The following is a 21,252-nucleotide window of genomic DNA, read 5'->3' on the forward strand; positions in this document are numbered from 1 at the left end:
TCCCTCTTAAAATTTGCTTCCTTACCAAAGGTCAGTTTTATACCACTGCAGGTTATTTGAGAAGAATGAGAAGATGTAAAGGTGTATAAAATCTCAGAGGTCTGCCGATCTGATGTCAATGATTCCTAACAACTTGAACGTTAAAGTGGCCTATCATCAGCTTCAAAATATATATGGAAGAGCCTAATTGGCCTGTGTCTGTCTGTCTCTCTGTCTCTCTCTCACCTTTTCTGTACATATTTTCATTCTAGCTTTGTCAAAGATTTGTAGAATTTTCCCAGAGATTTGCCTCAGAAGGAGTCAGGAGGGGAGTGTAGTATATTCATAAGATGTAGTATGTAGAACTTAAAATGAAAAATTAGATACATATGTGTTAGCATGGTTATGTGCAAAAACTAACATCGAGGAAAAGCCGCTCATAGTACGAGACATGCAGTATGGTACCATTTATGTACATTTAAAAAACCAGTACTATACACTGGATGGCTAATACAAGTACATGGACCACGACTTGACTGATAGTACTTTTTTAAAAGTTTACTTACACACGCGCACACACACATGCACAGACACATACACATATGTAATGCAAATACAAATACAACAGATACTAAATTAGTTAATTCTGGTTGGTGAGAATGCAGGTATTTGTCATGTTCTCAGTGTTTGGTTTTCAATATTTTTTAAAATACATACTTATTGTTAAACTAAAGCCATGACATAGGTAAGGAAAATAATACTCCCCTTTCTAACTCTACCATCTGGGTATTACGACTCCTAAACTTATGGTACATCTCTGTTAGACTTTTGGGGGAGAAATGAATAAAAAACTAAAAAACTTAATTTTAAAACACAAATAGTATATTAAACGTAGTATTTTGTAAGCCTACATTTTAAACTTTTTTTCCACTGTGTCTGTACGTACAGATCTGCTTCATCTCCTCTTAAAGGACATTTTGGTTAACATAGTTACACAAATTTTGTAGTGAATATTCTGGTATATATATCTTATAAAAAGAAAACTCATATGTTTATTTTTTTTAATTGTAAGATTCACATATAAAATTTACCATTTTAACCATTTTAAGTGTACGGTTCAGTAAGGTTAAAAACATTTAAATGTTATATAACCAACCTCCAGAACTTTTCGTCTCGCAAAACTGAAACTCTATACTCATTAAACAATTCTCCAATCCCGTGTCCTCAGCCCCTGACAACCACCACCCTGCTTTCGGTCTCTGTGAATTTGACCTCTCTAGGTGCTGCATATAAATGGAATCCTACACTGTTTGTCTTTTTGTTACTGGCTTATTTCATATAGCATAATGTCCTTAAAGTTTATTCATGGTGTAGCATTTAACAGAATTCCCTTTTTATGGCTGAATAATATTCCACTGTCTGTATATACCATATTGTGTTCATTCATTCATCATTGAACACTTAGGCTGCTTTCCATGTACACTTTTTTAAAAAATCTTTTTATTTCGATACAATTTCAAACATAAAGAAAAACTGTAAAAAATAATACAGGGAAGTTCCATGTATCCTTTACGTAGATTTAGCAGTTTACGTTTTATCCCATTTGTTTTATCATTCGATGTATGTTTTATCGTACACACACGTATCATATGGCGTGTGTATGCACGCATGCATGCACGCATCTTTTCCTGAACCATTTGAGCGAAAATTTAAGTCATTGTGCCTTTTTATCCTTAAATATTTCAATGTGTATTTCCTTGAGAACAGGAGTATTGTCTTAACATAATGACTGCAGGAGAGTGATCAAAATCAGGAAATCTACTACCGTGTTTCCCCAAAAATAAGACCTAACCGGAAAATAAGCCGCAGCATGATTTTTGAGGATGACATTCCCTGAACATAAGCCCTAATGCATCTTTTGGAGCAAAAATTAATATAAGACCTGGTCTTATTTTCGTGGTAACACGGTATTGATACCATTTTATTACATAATCCATAGAATTTCATCAGTTGTCTCAGTAATATCCTTTATAGCTATTTTTTCTCTTGGATCAGTCTAATCGTTGGATTTAGTTGTCATGTCTCTTCCATCTCTTTTAGTTTGGAATTCTTTTGTTTGTTCTTCTTGACCTTGATGTTGTGAGGAATACAAGTCAGTTATTTTGTAGAAGGCCCCTCAATTTGTGTTTTTCAAATGTTTACTCATGATTAGATTCAAGTCATGCAGTGTTGAGAGAAATACCAGAGAAGTGAAGTTGTGTCCTCATCGCCATCATATCCGAAGCCTGTGATACAAAGTGGTGTCCTCGCCTGTGGCCAGTGTGAGGAGGGTGGAAACTGTGCTCATTTAAATTTTTGATCTGTTTCTTGAGCTTTTTTTAAGAAGCATAAGGCCATTTTTGTGATTACTGTATTTCAGCCACAAGAAACATCTGCAAAAGAGGGAGACAGAGATAAAGATGGGATTGTCTTTCTTTTGGTGCCATTCAGGACTAACAGTTCACAACTATCTGAATGGCTAAATGAGGCATTTGGGGTGTTTTTTAAAGAATAGATGATTAGCAGTATATAATTTATATTAAGTACAAAACCCTACTTGGGAAAGTTACGGATTAGCATCCATAGTGGGGTGCATTTCCCTTCTAGAGTCAGACATTTTTGTGTTGCTCATTTGAGTTCTTAATACAGTGATTAAGATGGCCCAGAACAAGTTGATTTCTTTTCTTCTCTGTACCTCAATTTCTTCGTATATAAAATGAAGATGTATTACATTATTGGTATTGTAACTTTTTTTTTACTACATCCTACAATAAGAAATACATTTTGCATTGTGATCCAATATACACATATGTATGTGCATAATACATATAACAAAGTCAAGTTTGAGAAAACAAAATTTAACCTTGCTATCTTCAGTGCACTCTTATATTTTTTTCTATTGTTTCTTTAAAGTGCTGGTGGTACTTTAAAAATTGTTTTTACTTCAAAAACCTTGTAGTAGATTATTTCTGAAAGCTCTTCAGTTCCAAAATTTTATGAGTATACTTTATGAAATTATTTTTTTAAATGACAATGTAAAAACTACAGACTTTGGAACAAGGTCTGGCATGGGAGTAGTTACAATGAACAGCTTCTCTTATATAGATAGTTGCAGTCAATTCAACAGCCAATCCAGTAAAGATCTAGTCCCACATTTTTAATCTGTCCCTTCACTTGTAATCACTGCTAGTATAAGCCAGTTTTGCTCTTTTCCCCCCTTTAAAGGGACCTTCTGCAGCCTTTTCTCTTTTTGTGCATCCATAGCAACATGCTAATTTCTACCCATGGAGAATTTTTTTTGTTTTAAACTTCTGGCCATGACTAAATGGTTAGTGGAAAAGATTGATTTAAAACAATGCTGGATATCAATTTGGTTAAAAATAAGGCTAGTCAGTGAGTGCTCTTTTTAAAAGAGGTGTTTTTTTTGTTTGTTTTTTTGAAAACATTGTTATGTATGCAAATAAGGTGGTAACTGTAATATTTATAAAATTGAAACAAAAGTTTGTCTTTTCTTCATCTTGAAGAATTTGAGCTCCTGAATGCTAGAGCCATAGTTCACTCTTACGTAGGCAATGCCTCGGCAAGAACTTGGCTGAAGACAATGTGATTTTCCTTGTCACGCTTCTAAAAAGTTTTAGTTTTTAGAAAAAAAGATGAATGGAATTTAACATCAATCAAATTGCTGAACACAGTATTAACAGAAATTGGGAAAGTGCTGCCGCCCTCCTTGACATGCTAGCTTTCTCCCTGAGTCTGCACTGCAGCGTTACTCACACACGGAACCAAGTGAAATGGTAGATCACTTACATGAAATGGGAGCTTTGGGGCTGGTTGTGTTGAGATGTTTTTGCTCTGATACAGTATATTTGAAGATGCAGAGTAATTACTCTTTCTTTTCAGGGCAGATCTTTTTAGGTTTATATGATTTGTGCTGAGACAATTGAAGTGTGAACTACAAGGGAAATGGTTGTGCTGCTTTGTCAGTGTCGTACCTCACCTCCTAAGCATTCTCTGTTCGGTTTTGTTTGTCTATTACTTTTCAGCTTCTCAATTTTTAGATCTATTATTTAGACATGGCATGTCTTGCCCTAAAACCTGTTTGGTTCTATTTAGTGGATATTTCTTCAACATGCATTCTTTGCCCTGAAGGGTAAAATGAGGGAAAAAAATCTGTAACTGATCTCCTCATACAGAAATTCTAATGCAGTTCATGTAGAATTTTATTCTGAATTTGATATACTCATATATTTTCTAGTAATTTTTCTCCCGTTTGGTTTCTAGGTAGCTTTCATTTAAATATAGATACAGACATAAATATATATTATTTACAAATATTTATCTTTATGAAATTCCCACATAAAAACGAGATTATGGTATTTATTTTTATTAATTATCACCACTTCTTTCCAAAAAATGGTAGTTTGGTAAAACAGTGACATAGAGTGCAATAAGCCTTTGTTTTTTAACTGAAGAAATCAGGACAGAGGGAAAATTCAGATCGATTAATAAGATGAAGACGAGGAATTTGAACACAGAAACTCGTGCCATAAACATCTGTGTAACTGTTAAAGTCAGAGATCTCAGCTTCTTAAGAGTCAGAGCAAAAATGGAAATGCAAACAGTTCAAAGGTCAACATCCTGTGAGCTCTATAGTGGATAATGAGAAGAGTAGTGAACAGCCGTTCAAAAAGTGTGTTTCACATGACTCTTATAGCTTCCCTCATTAGAAGCCAAGAGCATTATCTATGAAAAATGAGTACCGGGGGTGGCAGTTGAAGTAAATCTCATTTTCCTTTTTCTCATTGGTCAGAATTAATGATAAAGTCTCCCAGACTAATGCAGGATCTAAACCCAGTTAATTGCCAAAATTAGAAGTTATAAAGGATTTGATTGACAAGTCCTCTTGTTTGGGCAACCTAGAATAAGAGTGAGGGACTTCAGAGTTGTAGCTACGTAGAACATCATCACTGCATTTGCTTAGTACTAATACAAACTAAGGAAGGATTTGCCTATGTCACATACCATTCGATGTAATTTTAGAATGGGTAACTTCCTCTTCCTCTTCCCATTCAAAACACATTTAACCAAGCTTGCAATTGAAATAAAAAGCATACTCCTAAATGAAAATTATATTTTAAGTGGGTTAGATATACATATTTTACATGTCTTGAATGAATTTTAGACAAAATCAGATTGGACTATTTAGTTAGTACAAGGCAGTTGGTTCCTAAGAAGGACTTTCTAGTAATTTTGTTTATTCTGTTTGATAGGGAGCTATAAATATTTCAGTGCATTCACTTAGTAATTAGCCTTTGTCCCTTTCAGAATCAGGAGTGAGCCTGAGTTGCAATCATTAAAAGAGAAATCAAATAAACATAGCATGGCCTTATTAATTTGAAAATAAAATTTTTAATTAGAGTCACAATATCTCGTATTTTATCAAAACAGGGGTTTTAGTTGGCTGGAAATCACAGTTTTTTTCCTGATAAAACTTTATTTTCAGTAAACCAGTATTAGCCTAATATAGTTTTGTTGCAATGGATATACCGAGATTTTCATACGGCAATAACAGAATTTAATGCAGCCTGGTAGAAAGTTCAGGTTATTTGCCAAGCCCACGCTGTCTAATCAGCAGCTGAGAAAATCAGAGTTAGGACTGTTGTACTGATCTAGAACAGTTGAGCCTTAAACAACGAAGGGGTTAAGAGCGTCAGCCCCCTGTACAGTTGAAAATCTGCATATAACTTGACTCTCCAAAAGCTTTACTAATACAGTAGCCTGCTGTTTGCCAGAAACCTTACTGGTAACGTCTATTAACACGTATTTTGTATGTTGTATGTATTATATACTATATTCTTACAATAAAGTTAGAGAAAAGAAAATGTTAGTAAGAAAATCATAAGGGAGAGAAAATACACTTAGAGTATTTGCAGGAAAAAAATCCACTTGTAAATGTACCTGCGCAGTTCAAACTTGTGTCATTCAAGGGTCCACTGTATTATAAAGTCACCAGTAATGACCATATGTTAGAGACCCGACGTCTTTCAAACCCAATCTGATATTTTTTAGACCCTTTTCATCTGTGATACCTTTCAGAATATAGTATCTGTTTTGTTTTCGGAGGGAAAAAATGGGCCTGTGTGCACACATATTAGTTTCCTAAGGTTAGCTCAGAAATTGTGCAGGCGTACCTCGGAGCTATGGCGGGTTTGGTTCCAGACCACTGCTATACAGCAAGTATTTTAATAAAGTGAGTCACACAGGTATTTTGGTTTCCCAGTGCATATAAAAGTTATGTTTACACTATACTGTAGTCTATTAAGTGTATAGTAGCATTGTCTTAAGAAACAGTGTACATACCTTAATTAAAAAATACTTGAATTGGTAAAACATGCTAGCCATCATCTCAGCCTTCAGCGAGTCATAATCGTTTGGTGGGCGGAGGGTCCTGCCTTGGTGGCGAGGACCAAGGACCAAGCAATCGCTGACCTTCAGGTGGCGATTGCTAAAGGGTGAAGTGGCTGTGGCAACAGGGAAGCTTGCCGCAGTGATGGACTCCTTTCACGAATAATTTCTCTGTATTAAATGCTTTTGATAGCATTTTACCCATAGTAGAACTTTCAGAATTGGAGTCAATCCTCTCAAGCCCTGCTGCTGTTTTATCAGCTAAGTTATGTAATATTCTAAATCCTTTGTTGTCATTTCAATAACCTTCATAGCATCTTCGCCAGGAGTACATTCCATCTCAAGAAACCACTTTCTTTGCTCATCCATAAGAAGCAACTAGTCATCCTTTAAAGTTTTATCATGAGATGATTGCCACAGTGCAGTCACATCTACAGGCTCCACTTCTGATACATGGATTTTCCCCAAAAAATACTCGTAAGTGTATTTCCTCTCCCTTATGATTCTAGTTCTCTGCTATTTCCACCACATCTGCAGTTATTAATACTTCCTCCACTGAAGTCCTTTGTCTTTTTTTTTTTAGTTAACCAAGTAAGCAGTTTTATTTTTATCACCATTTATAACATTCAAATCAGATACATGATAAAGCAATTCTATAAAATAATGTATTTTATTGCAATTCCCTGTTGAAGGAAGATCCCTTCCTGACCTTTTTGCACAAATTTTCAGCACGCACAACAAATTTCTGGTCAGGATGCAGCAGTTGTCTCACTTGACCCTGTAGGTTAGGAGAAATTTATCTGGAAGAAGTTTCAATCACCTCGTTGTTATTTTCTGCAATTTTCATTCTTCTATAGCCAGTAATCTTAGGGTGGAGACCACACTCTTAGGAAAGCCTCTCTTTCTTCTTATGTGTACTCATCTAGACATCTGGGTCCTTTTCATGGTTGGGGAAATTCTTCCACTAAATTCTTATGACTATCTTCTGGTACGTCTTTATCTGGGGAAAATCTGGAGAAGGATGCAACCTCCGCCTCATAGTTCTTCTGTGAAGGTTTTGTGGTAGCGTGCCATAAATAGCTAGTTTTACAGTTGCCACTGTATCCTCCTGGTGAAGTCGAGCAGCTGTTATTTGTTCAAGTCCACCTGGGTAAGCAGTACATGAGAAGTGTACTTCTTATGTTCCTGTTTGTTTCCAGATTGCAGCGTGCCTTGTGTTTGTGATGGCATCTTCACCGCACTCAGGTTTATGCACCGTCATAAACCTGATGCCACAGCAGCAAGTTTGCCAGGGGGCTGCATTTGCCCATCTGGGAGATACCAATCGTGAGCAAAAGTGGCCCACTGCTGGGGGGCCCTGGAGAAACTCGTTCCCCTACTTGCAGAACCATCCTTCTTTCTCCCCTCCATTGAAATCTGGAGCCTGTCAAACTCATCCATCCATGAGGGCAGGGGTCAAATTCTTCCTCCTGTTATTGTTGATATTTTGAGTTCTTCCCATGAATCGTGAATGTTCTTAATGGCATCTGTACTGGTGACTCCTTTCCAGAAGGTTTTTCATTTGTTTGGCCCAGAGCCATCAGAAGAATCATTATCTACCGTGTATCCCCGAAAATAAGACCTCGCTGGACAGTCAGCTGTAATGTGTCTTTTGGAGCAAAAATTAATATAAGACCCGGTATTATATTATGTTAGATAAGACCCAGTCTGATAGTATAATAAAATAAGACCGGGTCTTATATTATTTTTTGCTCCAAAAGAAGCATTAGAACTGATTGTCCGACTAGGTCTTATTTTCGGGGAAACAGGGTAGCTAGCAGCTATAGCCTTACAAAATGTTTCTTGTTTTTTTTCTTTGATAAAATTTTACACTTTATTTTGACATTCAGTATTATTTTATATTACTTTTAGGTGTACAGCATAGTTGTTAGACATTAATATAATTTAAGAAGTGAGCGCCCTGACTAGTCTAGTACCCAACCTGGCACTATACATAGTTATAACTATATTATTGACTATATTCCCTATGCTATACTTTACATCCTCATGACTATTTTTCTACCAATTTCTATTTCTTAATCCCTTCACCTTTTTCACCCTACTCCCAACCCCCTCATCTGTCACCCTGATAAATCTAGTACCCATCTGATATCATACATAGTTATTACAATATTATTGACTATATTCTTTATGCTATACTCTAAATCCCAGACTGTGTAACAACCAGTTTGTGCTTCTTAATTCCTTCCCCTTTTTCAACCCCCCTACCCTCTGGCAACCATCAAAATGTTCTCTGTATCTAAGTTTGTTTCTGTTTATTTTGTTCTTAAGAGTCCACATATAAGCAAAATCACATTGTGTCTGTCTGTCTGACATACTCCACTCAGCACAGCACCCTCCAGGTCCATCCATGCCACAGATAGCAAGAACCCATTCCCTTCCACGGCTGAGCAATATTCCATTGTATATATGTACCACCTCCTCTTTATCCATTCATCCAATGATGGAAGCAAGGCTGCCTCCATATCTCGGCCATTGTAAACAATACTGCAATGAACATATGGATGAGCATGTCCCCTTGAAGTAGTGTTTTGGGTTTCTTCAGATAAATACCCAGAAGTGGGATTACTGGGTCCTTCCTTGTCTCTTGTTATAGCCTTTGTTTTAAAGTCTGTTTTGTCGGGTATAAGTACTGCTACCTCAGCTTTTTGTTTGTTTCCATTTTCTTGATACATCTTTTTTTTTATCCCTTTACTTTCAGTCTGTGTGCTGTGAAATGTATTTCTTAAATAAGACTTGAAAGTCAGAATTACTCCTTGATCATGGCTGCAGAATGGATGCTGTGTTAGCAGCATGAAAACCACGTTAATCTCGTGCATCTCCGTCAGAGCTCTGGGGTGACCGGGCACATTGTCAGTGAGCAGCAGTACTTTGAAAGGAATCTTTTTTTCCGGGCAGTATTTCTTAGTAGTGGGCTTAAAACGTTCTGTAAACCATTGTGTAAACACAGGTGCTGTCATCCAGACTTGTTGTTCCGTTTATAGAGCACAGGCTTTATAGAGTAAATTTAATATAATCCGTAAGGGCCCTGGGATTTTCAGATGGTAAATGAGCACTGGCTTCAACTTAAAGTCACCAGCTGCACTAGCCCCTAGCAAGAGAATCAGCCTGTCCCTTGAAGCTCTGAGGCCAGGCATTGACTTCTCCTCTCTAGCTATGGAGGTCCTAAATGGCATCTTCTTCCACTATAAGGCTGTTTTGTCTGCACTGAAAATCTGTTGTTTAGTGTAGCAAACTTCATTAGTTATTTTAGCTAGATCTTCTGGATAACTTGCTGCAGTTTCTACATCTGCATTTTGCAGTTTTAGGTTAAGGAGACAACCTCTTTCCTTAAACCTCATGAACCAACCTCTGCTAGGTTCACACTTTTTTTCTGCACCTTCCTCACCTCTCTCAGGCTTCACAGAATTGAAGAGAGTTAGGGCCTCGCTCTGGATTGGGCTTTGGCTTAATTGGAATGTCGTGGCTGGTTTGACCTTCCATCTAGACTACTAAAACCTTCTCCACGTCAGCAAGAAGGCTGTTTTGCTTTCTGATCATTCCCTGGGGTGGCAGTTTTAGTTTCCTTCAAGAACTTTTCCTCTGCTTTCACAGCTTGGCTCACTCTTTGGTGTAAGAGGCCTAGTTTTCCTCCTGCCTCGGCTTTTGACATGCCTCCCTCAGTAAGCTTAATCATTTCTAGCTTTTGATTTAAAGTGAAAGACGTGGACTTTCACTTAAACACTTAGAGGCCATTGTAGGGTTATTAAGTGGCCTGATTTCAATATTGTTTTGTGTCAGAGAATAAGGAGGCCTGAGGAGAGGGAGAGAGATGGGGAGTGGCCAGTCGATGAAACAGAATACACACAACAGTTACCGAGTAAGTTCACCGTCTTACACAGGTGCAGTTCTTGGCGCCCCCAAAACAATTATAATAGTAACATCAGAGATCACTGATCACAGATCACCAGTCACCATAACAAATATGGTAATACTCCAGGTTGGTGTTTTTGTTCTGTCTTTTCTCCTATCACTTCTGCACAGTAAAATGATGGGCTGGTAGCATAAAGACTGTGGATACAAGTATAAAAACAGTGATCTGCAAAAAGGGGGGTAGCATGACTTTTTCTAATTGATTCCCAAATGCTTTGCTCATTCTCCATTCTGTGGTCCAGGCTCCAGCCTCTCCAGCAGTTAGGTCTGTGTTACACCTGTGCCATTCGAATGATTCGTGAATGCCAGTAAGCACTAATGGCTTGAGGGGATGTCTTTAAATGGTACCACGGATCAGCTGTAAACATATAGGTCAGCGGTTTTTGTTTTGTCTTTAGCTTCTAATTTGCCTATTTAATTTTGTCAGTTTTGCCTAATATTTCCACAATATGCCAAGCCCTATTGGTAATTTTCGTGGTTGAGCCATATGTGTGGGTTGTGTATATATGCACACACATCATCAAATGCTCATTTTATTGAAACTAGATTTAATGTCACAATATTCAGAAAACTTCTCCCTGTGCTTTTCAATTTTTTTTTTAAAATGACACATTTTGTGGTTAGACTGAAATGAGGTAAATGGGTCTCCTGTGCATGTTATTGTTGTACTAATGGATTTTTAGACATTTGCTGTAATGTTAACATGTTAATTTATGCCCTGTAAATGAATGTGAGACATTATTACTGGGAAAACTGTATAGTCTGCACAATAAATGCTGTATAAGAAACAAGCCTTCCTGCAAATAACTTTTTTTGCTAGTTCACACTTCTGAGCAGTAGGCTGTATAGGTGTAAAGAATCTAGGGGCTGTATAATTTCAGTGATAAACCATAAAATAAGCTTAATTACTGATAAGAGTTTTATTTGTAAGCTTCATATATTCATTCTCTTGTTGACTATTTTGCAAGAAGCATTTGAACATGTGCTTTTGGGAGCCAATCTAATGTTATTTCTATTCTTAAATAGAAGTTGCAGCTTTGTGGTCTGAATCTAAGCAAATAGGAAATGCAGCTTTGTGGTCTGAATCTAAACAAACAGAAATTGAGGGGTCTTCGACTCTCAAGTCCTGTCAGAACCAGTTACCTGTGGTGAGTCATGAGGAAGAAAATTTTGTGTAGGGATAGTTTGTAAAAAATCAAAACATCTGTTTATTGACAAGGGTGCTTAATATTTCTACTGTATGTTGAAGTATTCTTGATTCCTGTAAATTTTATAGCAATTTGAAGTCCATTAATGTCTGAGAGAACTAATATTTTCAGCAGTATCAAATAAGTTAAATTCAACAAATCTGTATTGTGTATTCTGTGGAGGGCATTTTGCTTAGGGGTTGGGGTATATAATGAAATAGACATTTATTCATCCATCCAACAAATATTTAAGTGCCTTCTATGAATTATCTCAAGGGCCTCACTGAGGAAATAGTGCTTATGTGAAGGTTCAAAGATGAGTAGAAATTACCAACATGAATAGCAGAATAAAGAAAAGTAGTCTCCACATGCCACGATCAAAATACTCCAGGTTGAGAAAGAGTGTGAAGTGTTTGAAAAACCAAAAAGACCCCAGAATGCCTGGCGCAGGGGGAGCAGTGGCTTAAGATGAGATGGAAGAGATAGCCAGACACCAGTTCTTGGAGAGACTTCTAACTTTTAACCTTGTTTAAGGTTTTGGATCTGATTATAAGGGCAATGGGAGGCCATTCAAGGATTTAGGGAAGAAAATGACTTTATCAGAATTTGTCTTGTTTACAGTGTCACTTTGATTACCTTGTGGAGAATGGATTAGAGTGGGCCAAGAGAGAGTAGGATGCAAAGAAATCAGTTAGGATCCTATTGAAGGAACCTGACAAGTGATGTTGACTTAGGGTAGTAGAGAAGTGGAGGATTCAAGAAATACTTCAGAGTTGTAGGGGACGAGACGTGGTAATTCTGAGATGTAGAATTAAGGGAGAGAGAGTGTGGAGTCTGAGATGATTCCCAGGCTTCTTGGAGAATGTTGGTGCAATCCTCTGACATGGGGAGAAGGGCAGAAGACAAAGTCTATTTTAACTTCTGAGGTATACCTCAAAGTGGACAGGTTTATGGGCATAAATGGGGAGCATAGGACAGGAGTCATTTATCATCAATAGGATACACACACACAGGGTTCCAAAAAATCTATACACATTTTGAGAAAGGGAACACACTGTATTAATTGTAATACTCAATATATACTGATAACGAAAAATGAATACAAGTCACGTTTGACTTCTGCAATGACAAGAGGTGCTCAAAGTGGTTCCCATCAGCGTCCAGATACTTCTGATGATGGGAACTACTGCTTGAGCAACGCTGACCAAAGTGCCCATTTGTATACATTTTTTTGGCACCCCCGGTATATATGGTGTATGTAACATGTATGTATTAAACTCATTTGAAAGTATCAATCAGTCTGTTTATTCTGAGATCAGTGAAGACAGTCCTTTTTTTTTTTTAAAGAGAAGGAATCATCATGAGAGCGCAGGTGAGAATCTGGTAGGATAAAGGTTTTCATTTTTGTTTTTTAAAGAAGCTAGAAGAGATTGCTTATGAAAGGAAGTGTAAATAACCCCAGCCACATTGAGTAGATCACAGTTTTCTCCATAAGCTAGGATCCAAGGTGTTAATGGTAACCACCAGTCTTTTGGTTCTTGCTAAATTTTGCTTAAACCAGTTTGTTTTTGCTGAGGCTGTTAACAGGTTAACATCCAGCAACTAGAATTTTATGAAGATTTTAATTAGAAGGCTAAAACTCTGGTTTATGAATTGGCTGGCTACTGCTAATGGCTTTGTAGTTATTTATTTATTTATTTATTTGTTTATTTATTTATTTATTTATTTATATTGAGGAACAGTGTGTTTTTCTAGGACCCATCAGTTCCAAGTCAAGTGGTCGTTTTCAGTCTAGTTGTGGAAGGCGCAGCTCACAGTGTCTCATGTGGGACTCGAATCGGTGACCTTGGTGTTATGAGCACCTCTCTAACCAGCTGAGCCATATGACCACCCTATTGTAATTTTTAAAAATGAGATATCTAAGGTTTGTGATTGGGATGAGGGTGGGAACGTGCATCTTTTAAAAAACCTGGGAATGTCATTCTGAATGGAGGCTGTAGCCTATTATGGACATAAGTTGAGAGAAGGGATGAGAAGAGGAGAAAACACTGTTCTGATAGAGGAAGCCTTTATTCCAGGGGTGTCCAAACTTTTTTCAACGGTTTTCACCAAGGGCCATATGCGGTAAAATACACACACAGCCGGGCCACTCACTCGAGGTGAAGTACGTATTGCCTCACCTGGTTTATTTAAGTAAAGTAAATATATTTTTGGAATTTGCTGCGGGCCAATTAACAATGGATCGCGGGGCTGCAGTTGGTCCGCGGGATGCAGTTTGGACACCCCTGCTTTATACAGTGCTTTGCATGAACCAAACTTGAGATATCAGAATTGAATTTTTATTTGCAACATACCCGTTTTTCTTTAATTGGGTATTTCAAACATGAAGCATTTTATGGTGTCAAACACCAAAGTAAAGCTTCCAGTGGGAGCATGGAGTTACAATCTGTGATACAACGTGAATGGAAATGTGGGAAGTGGAAAAGGAACTCTTTTCCGTGGCAAGCTATCGTGTTTTGTCAAGTTGGGCGGTGGTTGCTTCAGTGCCGCCTGCTGCAGTAGAACAGTGCAGGCATTAGGTGACGTAAACCTACATCTCAAACCCTAGCTCCAGCGCCGGCTGGGAGGAGGCAGGTTGCCCCACCTTGCCATGCCCCACTGTCCTTGGCTGAAATATGGGGATGACATTGGTCCCGTTTATTTTAAGGATTAAATGAGAGAATGAACGGAAAGCCTCTGACAGAGGGCCTTGTTCATAGTAGACACTAAACTCTTAGTTCCGCTTTCCCCTACAATTTGATTTTCTTTATACCCAGCTTTAGTGTCTGTAATAATGATACAGAAGCCTTGTAAGTGGCCAGACAGACTTAATGAGTGAGTTAGAACAAAAGCAGTTGAATATCTCGTTTCTACTTACTGATTATGAAGTAGAAATTCACAGGTACTGAGCTCTTCATCTTTTAGAAATGCAAACCCAGAAGATGCTGGCAGTGTCCTTAAACGCACACAAGAATTGGGCAGTAATGTTAAGTGTAATCAGTGGTAAGTAAGTTTTCTACAGAAAATCATTTTGCCACTTACTCAGTTAACATTTATTGAGCACTGTTTTGTCCTGTGTGAGGTGGGAGACTGCCAAATGAAGACATGATTCTTACATGCTGTCGGAAGTCTTGCGCTGTGGGAAGTCACAGGGTGTTGTGCCAAGAGAATTTGACAATATGTACCCAGTGCTTTAAAAATGTGCATCGTCTCTTATCCAGTTGATCTACTTCTGGCAATATAACCTGAGGATGTTTGATGAAATCTTGCTTATAATAGTGAAAAATTGGTAACTGCAAATGTGTAACGATAGTGAATTGGCTTAATTGCTGTATTATCAGTGGACATACTATGAACCCATCAGTGATCACACAGATCTGTACGTGACGAAGAAAAAAATATACACGGTACATTCCTAAGAGCAAAAACTAGATTACTGAAGAGGATTTTTAAAAAGAGAATTTGTTTTCAAAGGAAGAATGTAGTGCAGTCGTTTCCAAATTACTTTTGTGTATTCTCTGCCTTGAAGAAATCATTAAAAAAAACACCATAGTTGTTGTCATGATCTGGAAGTGGGGTAGCTGAGCGTCTTGCCAAATCTGTACGGTACCTCTGAGAGACGAACAGCTGAGGCTGTATATATGTATCAGAGGTGAGTTTGGAGTGATGGCTAGATACGGTCTGGCCCCGGTGAATGGGCTGGTCAGCAGAGTAGGGTGAGGTGCTTTTTTGGTGATCCCAGTTTTTTGAGGTACACTTTGTAGTAAGAAAATTGACCTGTGAGAAAAATCTTTCTGAAGACAACGGAGAAAAATATGTCTAGTGAGTATGTGCGCAACCGGCCCCAGGGACTTCTCAGGCCATTTTGGCTCACCTGGTAGGTACCATTAGGTCAGTTTCTCTGTCTTGAGGAAACATCCCATTTCTGGATACTTCAGGACAAGTGTACCTTTGTTGAGAAATTATTTTCCCCCTTAGTTGATAATAAGGTAATCTGTCAAAATCTTGGCTTCTGTTCACTTTTGAACAGCAATCCCATTAAAATGCAAAGGTTTTTACTCAGGTTTTACAAATAATAGTTTAGTAATTTGGAAAAGCTTTATTCACGCAAACGTGTCTCAGACTCACAGCTTTATTCAAGACCAAGTTTACACCTTTGGATATACCATTTAACTCTTAGCAATTTACGGAAATAGATAATGATTCCTAATTTTTCCTCACAGAAATGGATAAGCTTGGAGATTTCTAGTTTTCCCATTTATACGAAAGGTATAAAACAGTGAACAAGTCTTTTCTGTGTCTGGGTCAAATGAAGTGACTCTGCACTTTCCCTGCATGTTTCCAGGGTAGTGTGATCACAGGCTGTCTCTGCCTATTCTGTTGTTGACCTTTTCTTTTTTCTTTTTTTTTTTTTGTAGTTTAAACATAAGAGGTTTATTTTCTCTATATTGTTGACTTTTTACATGTGATACAGATCTGCTCCCCTTTGTTCTTGGAGTAGACTTCTGGAATTTTTTCTGTTTTGTTTTGTTTTGTTTTTTTTTTGTCAGAAGTTGGATGCTGAATGATTCATGAAGAAAAGAACAAGAGTAAGAACTAGAACTGTGATACAGACATCAGGGCTAAATGGAAGAGATAACTCTGTGCCCTTTCTTTAGGAAAATACCTTTTTATTTTTAATGACATTTGTTGAGTACCCATGTGCTACATACTAGTACATTATCTTATTTAATCCACATTATTCTGAGAGGTAGAAATAACTCTCTCCCTTCATTTTCTAGATGAGGCCCCAGAAGGTTAAACAGTTTGCTTTTAGCCGTATACCCAGTAAAAAGTGAAGTCAGGGTTTGAATCCAGATTTGATGCTAAAGCTCTTTCTACTGTATAAACTGTTAACTTTGTAGTTAGAAAACTCTTAGGATTAACTCTGAATTTCTGGTGACATAGCATTGACTTTCTTGGCTCTTGCTTTTCTTTTTCTGTAAGATGAGAGGATTGAGATGGATCTTTAAAATTAATTCTGGTTGTAAAATTCTGAGATTCTTGGGTTCGTTATAGAATGAAAGCCGAGAATGTATTGAGCTTCTACTAGATCTGTTGGGTGCAGCCAGTTTGGTTTGGAATAAAACACCGTCACCCTGTGGAGGTGCCGAAAAGGCCTAGTGGAAGGATGGGTTAAAAGAAGGTCTTGTTCAACTGCAGGTCACAAAAGAAAACTTAAAGCAAAGTGCCTGAGCGTCAAGGAGCATGACAGGTGTGGACTGGAGACTGTGGGTGGGACCTGTTAACAATCAGTATCTTTAAACAAAAACATCATTTGACCCGAAAGGGTTATTGGGCCTGAGTGAGTGCGTTAGTGTGTGCCTGTCTCCAGGACTGGGGATTGTGCTAGGTGGTACAGTGATGATTCGGTTTCGGTTCTTTTAGGGCCTTATGACATTTCCAATTAAATAGTAGAGAGATAGTTACAGGAGGGACACGATGATTATTGACATAGGAGAGCGAATGAGATGGCATGACATCAAAAAGAAGCACCATTATTGCTATTCCATTTATGGTATTTCTATTCCATTTATATAATACCTTTTTCTCTGAAGTGCTGTATGTACAAAGAACATTGGGATAATAAGCCGTTTAAAAATGTGAAAACACTGAAGAATAAGAAAGTGGCTAAGAAATAAACACACAGAAAAGAAACCGTAGAGGCATTAGGTCACTGATGAGCACAGCCAGGTAGTGGTTCTTCCACTGCACTCACCTCTGGTGCCACGAGTGGGTGGACGCTTGACATGGGGGCCTTCTCCTTGGGCCTGTCTGGTGCTCACCATTCCTTTGTCCTGTGGTTGTGACTGAAGACCATGTGTTTGGTGTCACATGGACCTGTATTTAAATCCTCATCCTGTTACTTACTAGCTGTTAACTTGGAACAAATACCTAAACTTTCTGAGCCTTGGATTCCTCATCAATAAAGTGGTGTTAATTATACCTCCCTTGTTAGGGTCGTCAGTGAGATTCACGTAAATCAGTTATACACGTAAAACATTTAGTTTAGTGCCTGGCCACATGGTAAGTGTAACATAAATGCTAGCTATTCTTATGCCCAGGATAGGTCAAAGTAGCGGTTCTAGTGGGATGACAGAGCATAATGGCAGCAGCTTCTCGGTGGTTCGAAAGATAAGGCAGTGTGGAATTGTCAGGATCTTTTCTTTCTCAGAATTGATGTAGTAAAATAACTTCACAGACTACCATTGGGTTTTTTTTAAATGAAACATACAGACAACACATCATAATTTAACCCACCACCAGCTTTAAATAAAAAATTACAGATAGATTTGAAGACCCCTTTTCCTCCCCCTCTCCTCCCAATAACCACTATTCTGAATTTGGTGTATCATTTCCATGCATGTTTTTATATTGTAATTATGTATCCATAAACAATATGGTATTTTTACATATTTTAAATTTTAATATAGATATTATGCTATACGTATCCTTCTGTAGCTTCTCTCTCTGCATTGTGTTTGACATTTTTCTGTTGCATTTGTAGCTTCATTCATTTTTCTAACTGCCATTGAGCGTTCCATTATATGCTTGAATACACTGTTTCAGTCCATTCTCTGTCAGTGGACACTACCTCTAATTTTGAATCTTCCTGTGTACTTCTCACCTTCTCATCCCCCTCCCTCAACCTAAGAGGTAACCACTATCCTGAATTGTGTTAATATTTTTAATAGTTTGAACATACATATTCCTAAACAATATAGTGAGTTTTACCCAGTTTTAAGATTTATATAAGTACAGTCTTACTACGTTATTTAGTGACTTGGGTTTTTTTGGTCAACATTTTGAGATTCATGTTGATGTATGTGGCAATAGTTCTCACTATGTACGTTATTCCATTATTTGAAGATATTTTTACTATATATGGACCTTTAGGTTGTATCTGACTCTTTACTGTTACAAACAGTGTATAATTAAGATCTTGTAGTGTGTGTTGAGCTCCTCAGGCATATCCTACGAATGACGTGACTGTGGTGTAGGTAAGGCATGTGCGTCTGCGTCTGTACTGGATATTGATAAGGAGTCATTTTATTATCATGTAATGGTCGTATTTTCTGATTTTCTATTTCCTGATTTGACCCATGAGTTTAAAGTGTATTTTTTAAATTTCCAAATATGAAGAATTTTCTGTTATGAATTTTTAACTTAATTGCTCTGTACAATGTGTATATCTCATTTTTTGGCATATACTGAGACTTTTGCTTTATAGCCTAACGTGTGGTCAAGGCTTAGCCAGGTTTTAGTTAGTTTTTATCAGTGTTCCTCGTGTGTTTGAAAATAATTCATTATCTAATTTTGGGGTACATGAGTCTTTATATGCTTATTAATCTTAACTAATTTTACTAGTTATTTTGTCTGAGACAAATATATTAAAACCTTCCCATTATGATAGTAAATTTTCCAGTTTCATATAAATACAGTCATTTTTGCTTTACAGATTGTGATGCTTCGTTATTATGTGCATACAGGTTCACAATTGTTTTATCTTTCTGGTTAAAAAAAAATTTGTTTACTGTTGGGCAGCCAGATGGCTCAGTTGGTTAGAGCGCAAGCTCTGAACAACAGGGTTGCCGGTTCGATTCCCACATTGGCCAGTGAGCTGCGCCCTCCACAACTAGATTGAAGGACAATTACTTGGAGCTGATGGGCCCTGGAGAAACACACTGTTCCCCAATATTCACCAATTAAAAAGAAATTTGTTTACTGTTACATAGTGATCTTCTTTATCTCTAAATGTTTTTGCCTTAAAGTCTACATTCTCTGACAGTACTATCGCTATTACTGGCTTTTTAATCATGTGTATTGCTGGTATACTTTAAATTTTTCTGTATCCTCATATTTATGTTTTTAGTATGTCTTTTGTAAACTGCGAAGAACAAGACTTTGTTTATTCAATCTAAATTTTCTGTCTTTTAACTGCTAAGTTTAGTCTATTTATATTTATTACCATTACTGATACGTCTGTACTTACTTCTAACGTCATCTTTTATGTTTTCTATTTACCCTGCTTTGTTCTCTGCAGGTTTTTTCCCCCTTTTTACCTGCCCTCTGTTTATTTGAACAACTTTTCTGTATTTTTTCCTTCTATTGATTATCCCTAAAATTTTAACATGCATTTTGCTTAGCAAAATCTTACAATAAAAATCAGCATTACACCATTCTTTTGAATAATATAAGGATCTTGGAAAGCTTTCAGTCTCGTTACTCTCCGCCAATTTTGTTTTTGACCAGTATTTTACTGCAAGTTTTCGGTCAGCCAAATTACTCTTTATTATTGCTGCTGTTACATTTCATTTTTGTACTAACTTTCATTGTTTGTAATACCCAAGGATATTGTGAAGTCATTAATTAAACTGGTTTTCTCACGCTTTCTCTTCAGATTTTCAGAAGAAACAACCAGACGATGATTCCACTCCAAGTACAAGTAACAGCCAATCAGATTTGTTTTCCGAAGAGACCACCAGTGACAACAACAATACCTCGATAACCACGCCAACTCTTAGTCCCAGCCAGCAGCCGCTCCCGACAGAACTGAATGTAACTTCACCAAGTAAAGAGGAGTGTAAGTGCCAGTCCTGTGAAGTGTTAGAGAAAGCAGCCCAAGAATCCTACCATAATTCCTCCTCCCAGAAAAAAGATAGTAGCTCTTTTAACTCAAGATTAAGCGTTGACATGTAGGCCCAAAGCAGCAAGTTAGAGAATGAGTTTCATCTGTTCTGTAGAGCTTAAGATGCTCTTAAAAGGTAGCCTTTTATGTTAACTGTCCAGGTGCACAAGGTTTTGAACCACTGGCTCTCCGCCCTGGCTGCCAGTCAGAATCCACTGGGGATTTTAAAAACAATTTTAATTTTCAGTAACATTCCCTGAGTCAATTTAGTTGGTCTGGAGGGAGACCCAGGGATCTGTTCTTCTTAACTCTGCAGAGAATTCTAAAGTGCAGCAAGTGTTGGGAACCACTAGTCTAGGGAACTTGCCCCTATTTTAGGAACCTTGGGTTGAAACCTTGCCTCCGTCACTAACTGGGCCATGACTGTTTCTAGGCAATTAACTGAGAGAATAAAGCTGTATACTTCATAGAACACAACTATTTGAAGGGAAGAGGAGATGGTTTTTGTTACTCTTCTGTAAGTCGTAGGTGATAGAATACCGTTATCGTGTATGTGTAATGAAAGTCTCTTGTCCACTTTATCTTGGTAATACTATAACCATCTCCTTTAGGGCACAGCTATAACTGTGACAATGTTTGTTGAAAATTATAGGGATGTTACGACACAGCAGTTTTTGCCTTTTAAAAGCTTTAGTTAACAGGTTGAAATTTGGTGTTTCAAATTTAATGACCATATAGAAATCCTTGGAATATGATAGCTTAGAATGTTCTGTCTACTAACTTTGAAAAGATTATCAGAGACTGAATATCTAAACCTATCATAAACCACTGTTCTAGGTAAAATTGGCAATATAAAAGTAAAGAAGGCCATAGCACCGTTTTCCAAAGAATTGATTATTTAGCAGGGGCAATTAAATATATCTGTTATTAAAGATAATGATTGTTAAAGACAGGTGTTGGTTT

The 21,252-nt window shown here is 37.4% G+C and overlaps 1 protein-coding gene and 1 pseudogene across 4 annotated transcripts in view; one reads left to right on the top strand and one right to left on the bottom strand.

Annotated features, from left to right (window-relative positions):
- The window catches only part of ZFAND3 (zinc finger AN1-type containing 3), a 314,249-nt gene that overhangs the window by 214,020 nt on the left and 78,977 nt on the right, over positions 1-21,252 (top strand). For all 4 annotated transcript variants that reach the window (XM_033099911.1, XM_033099924.1, XM_033099906.1 and 1 more), the window contains one exon: positions 20,062-20,244. In XM_033099911.1, coding sequence (XP_032955802.1) covers positions 20,062-20,244 — 183 coding nt within the window. The remainder of the gene's footprint in view (positions 1-20,061; positions 20,245-21,252) is intronic.
- On the bottom strand, positions 7,275-7,863 carry LOC117018208 (39S ribosomal protein L13, mitochondrial-like; annotated as a pseudogene).

This window comes from Rhinolophus ferrumequinum, chromosome 3, assembly GCF_004115265.2.
Source record: "Rhinolophus ferrumequinum isolate MPI-CBG mRhiFer1 chromosome 3, mRhiFer1_v1.p, whole genome shotgun sequence".
NCBI lineage: Eukaryota > Metazoa > Chordata > Mammalia > Chiroptera > Rhinolophidae > Rhinolophus > Rhinolophus ferrumequinum.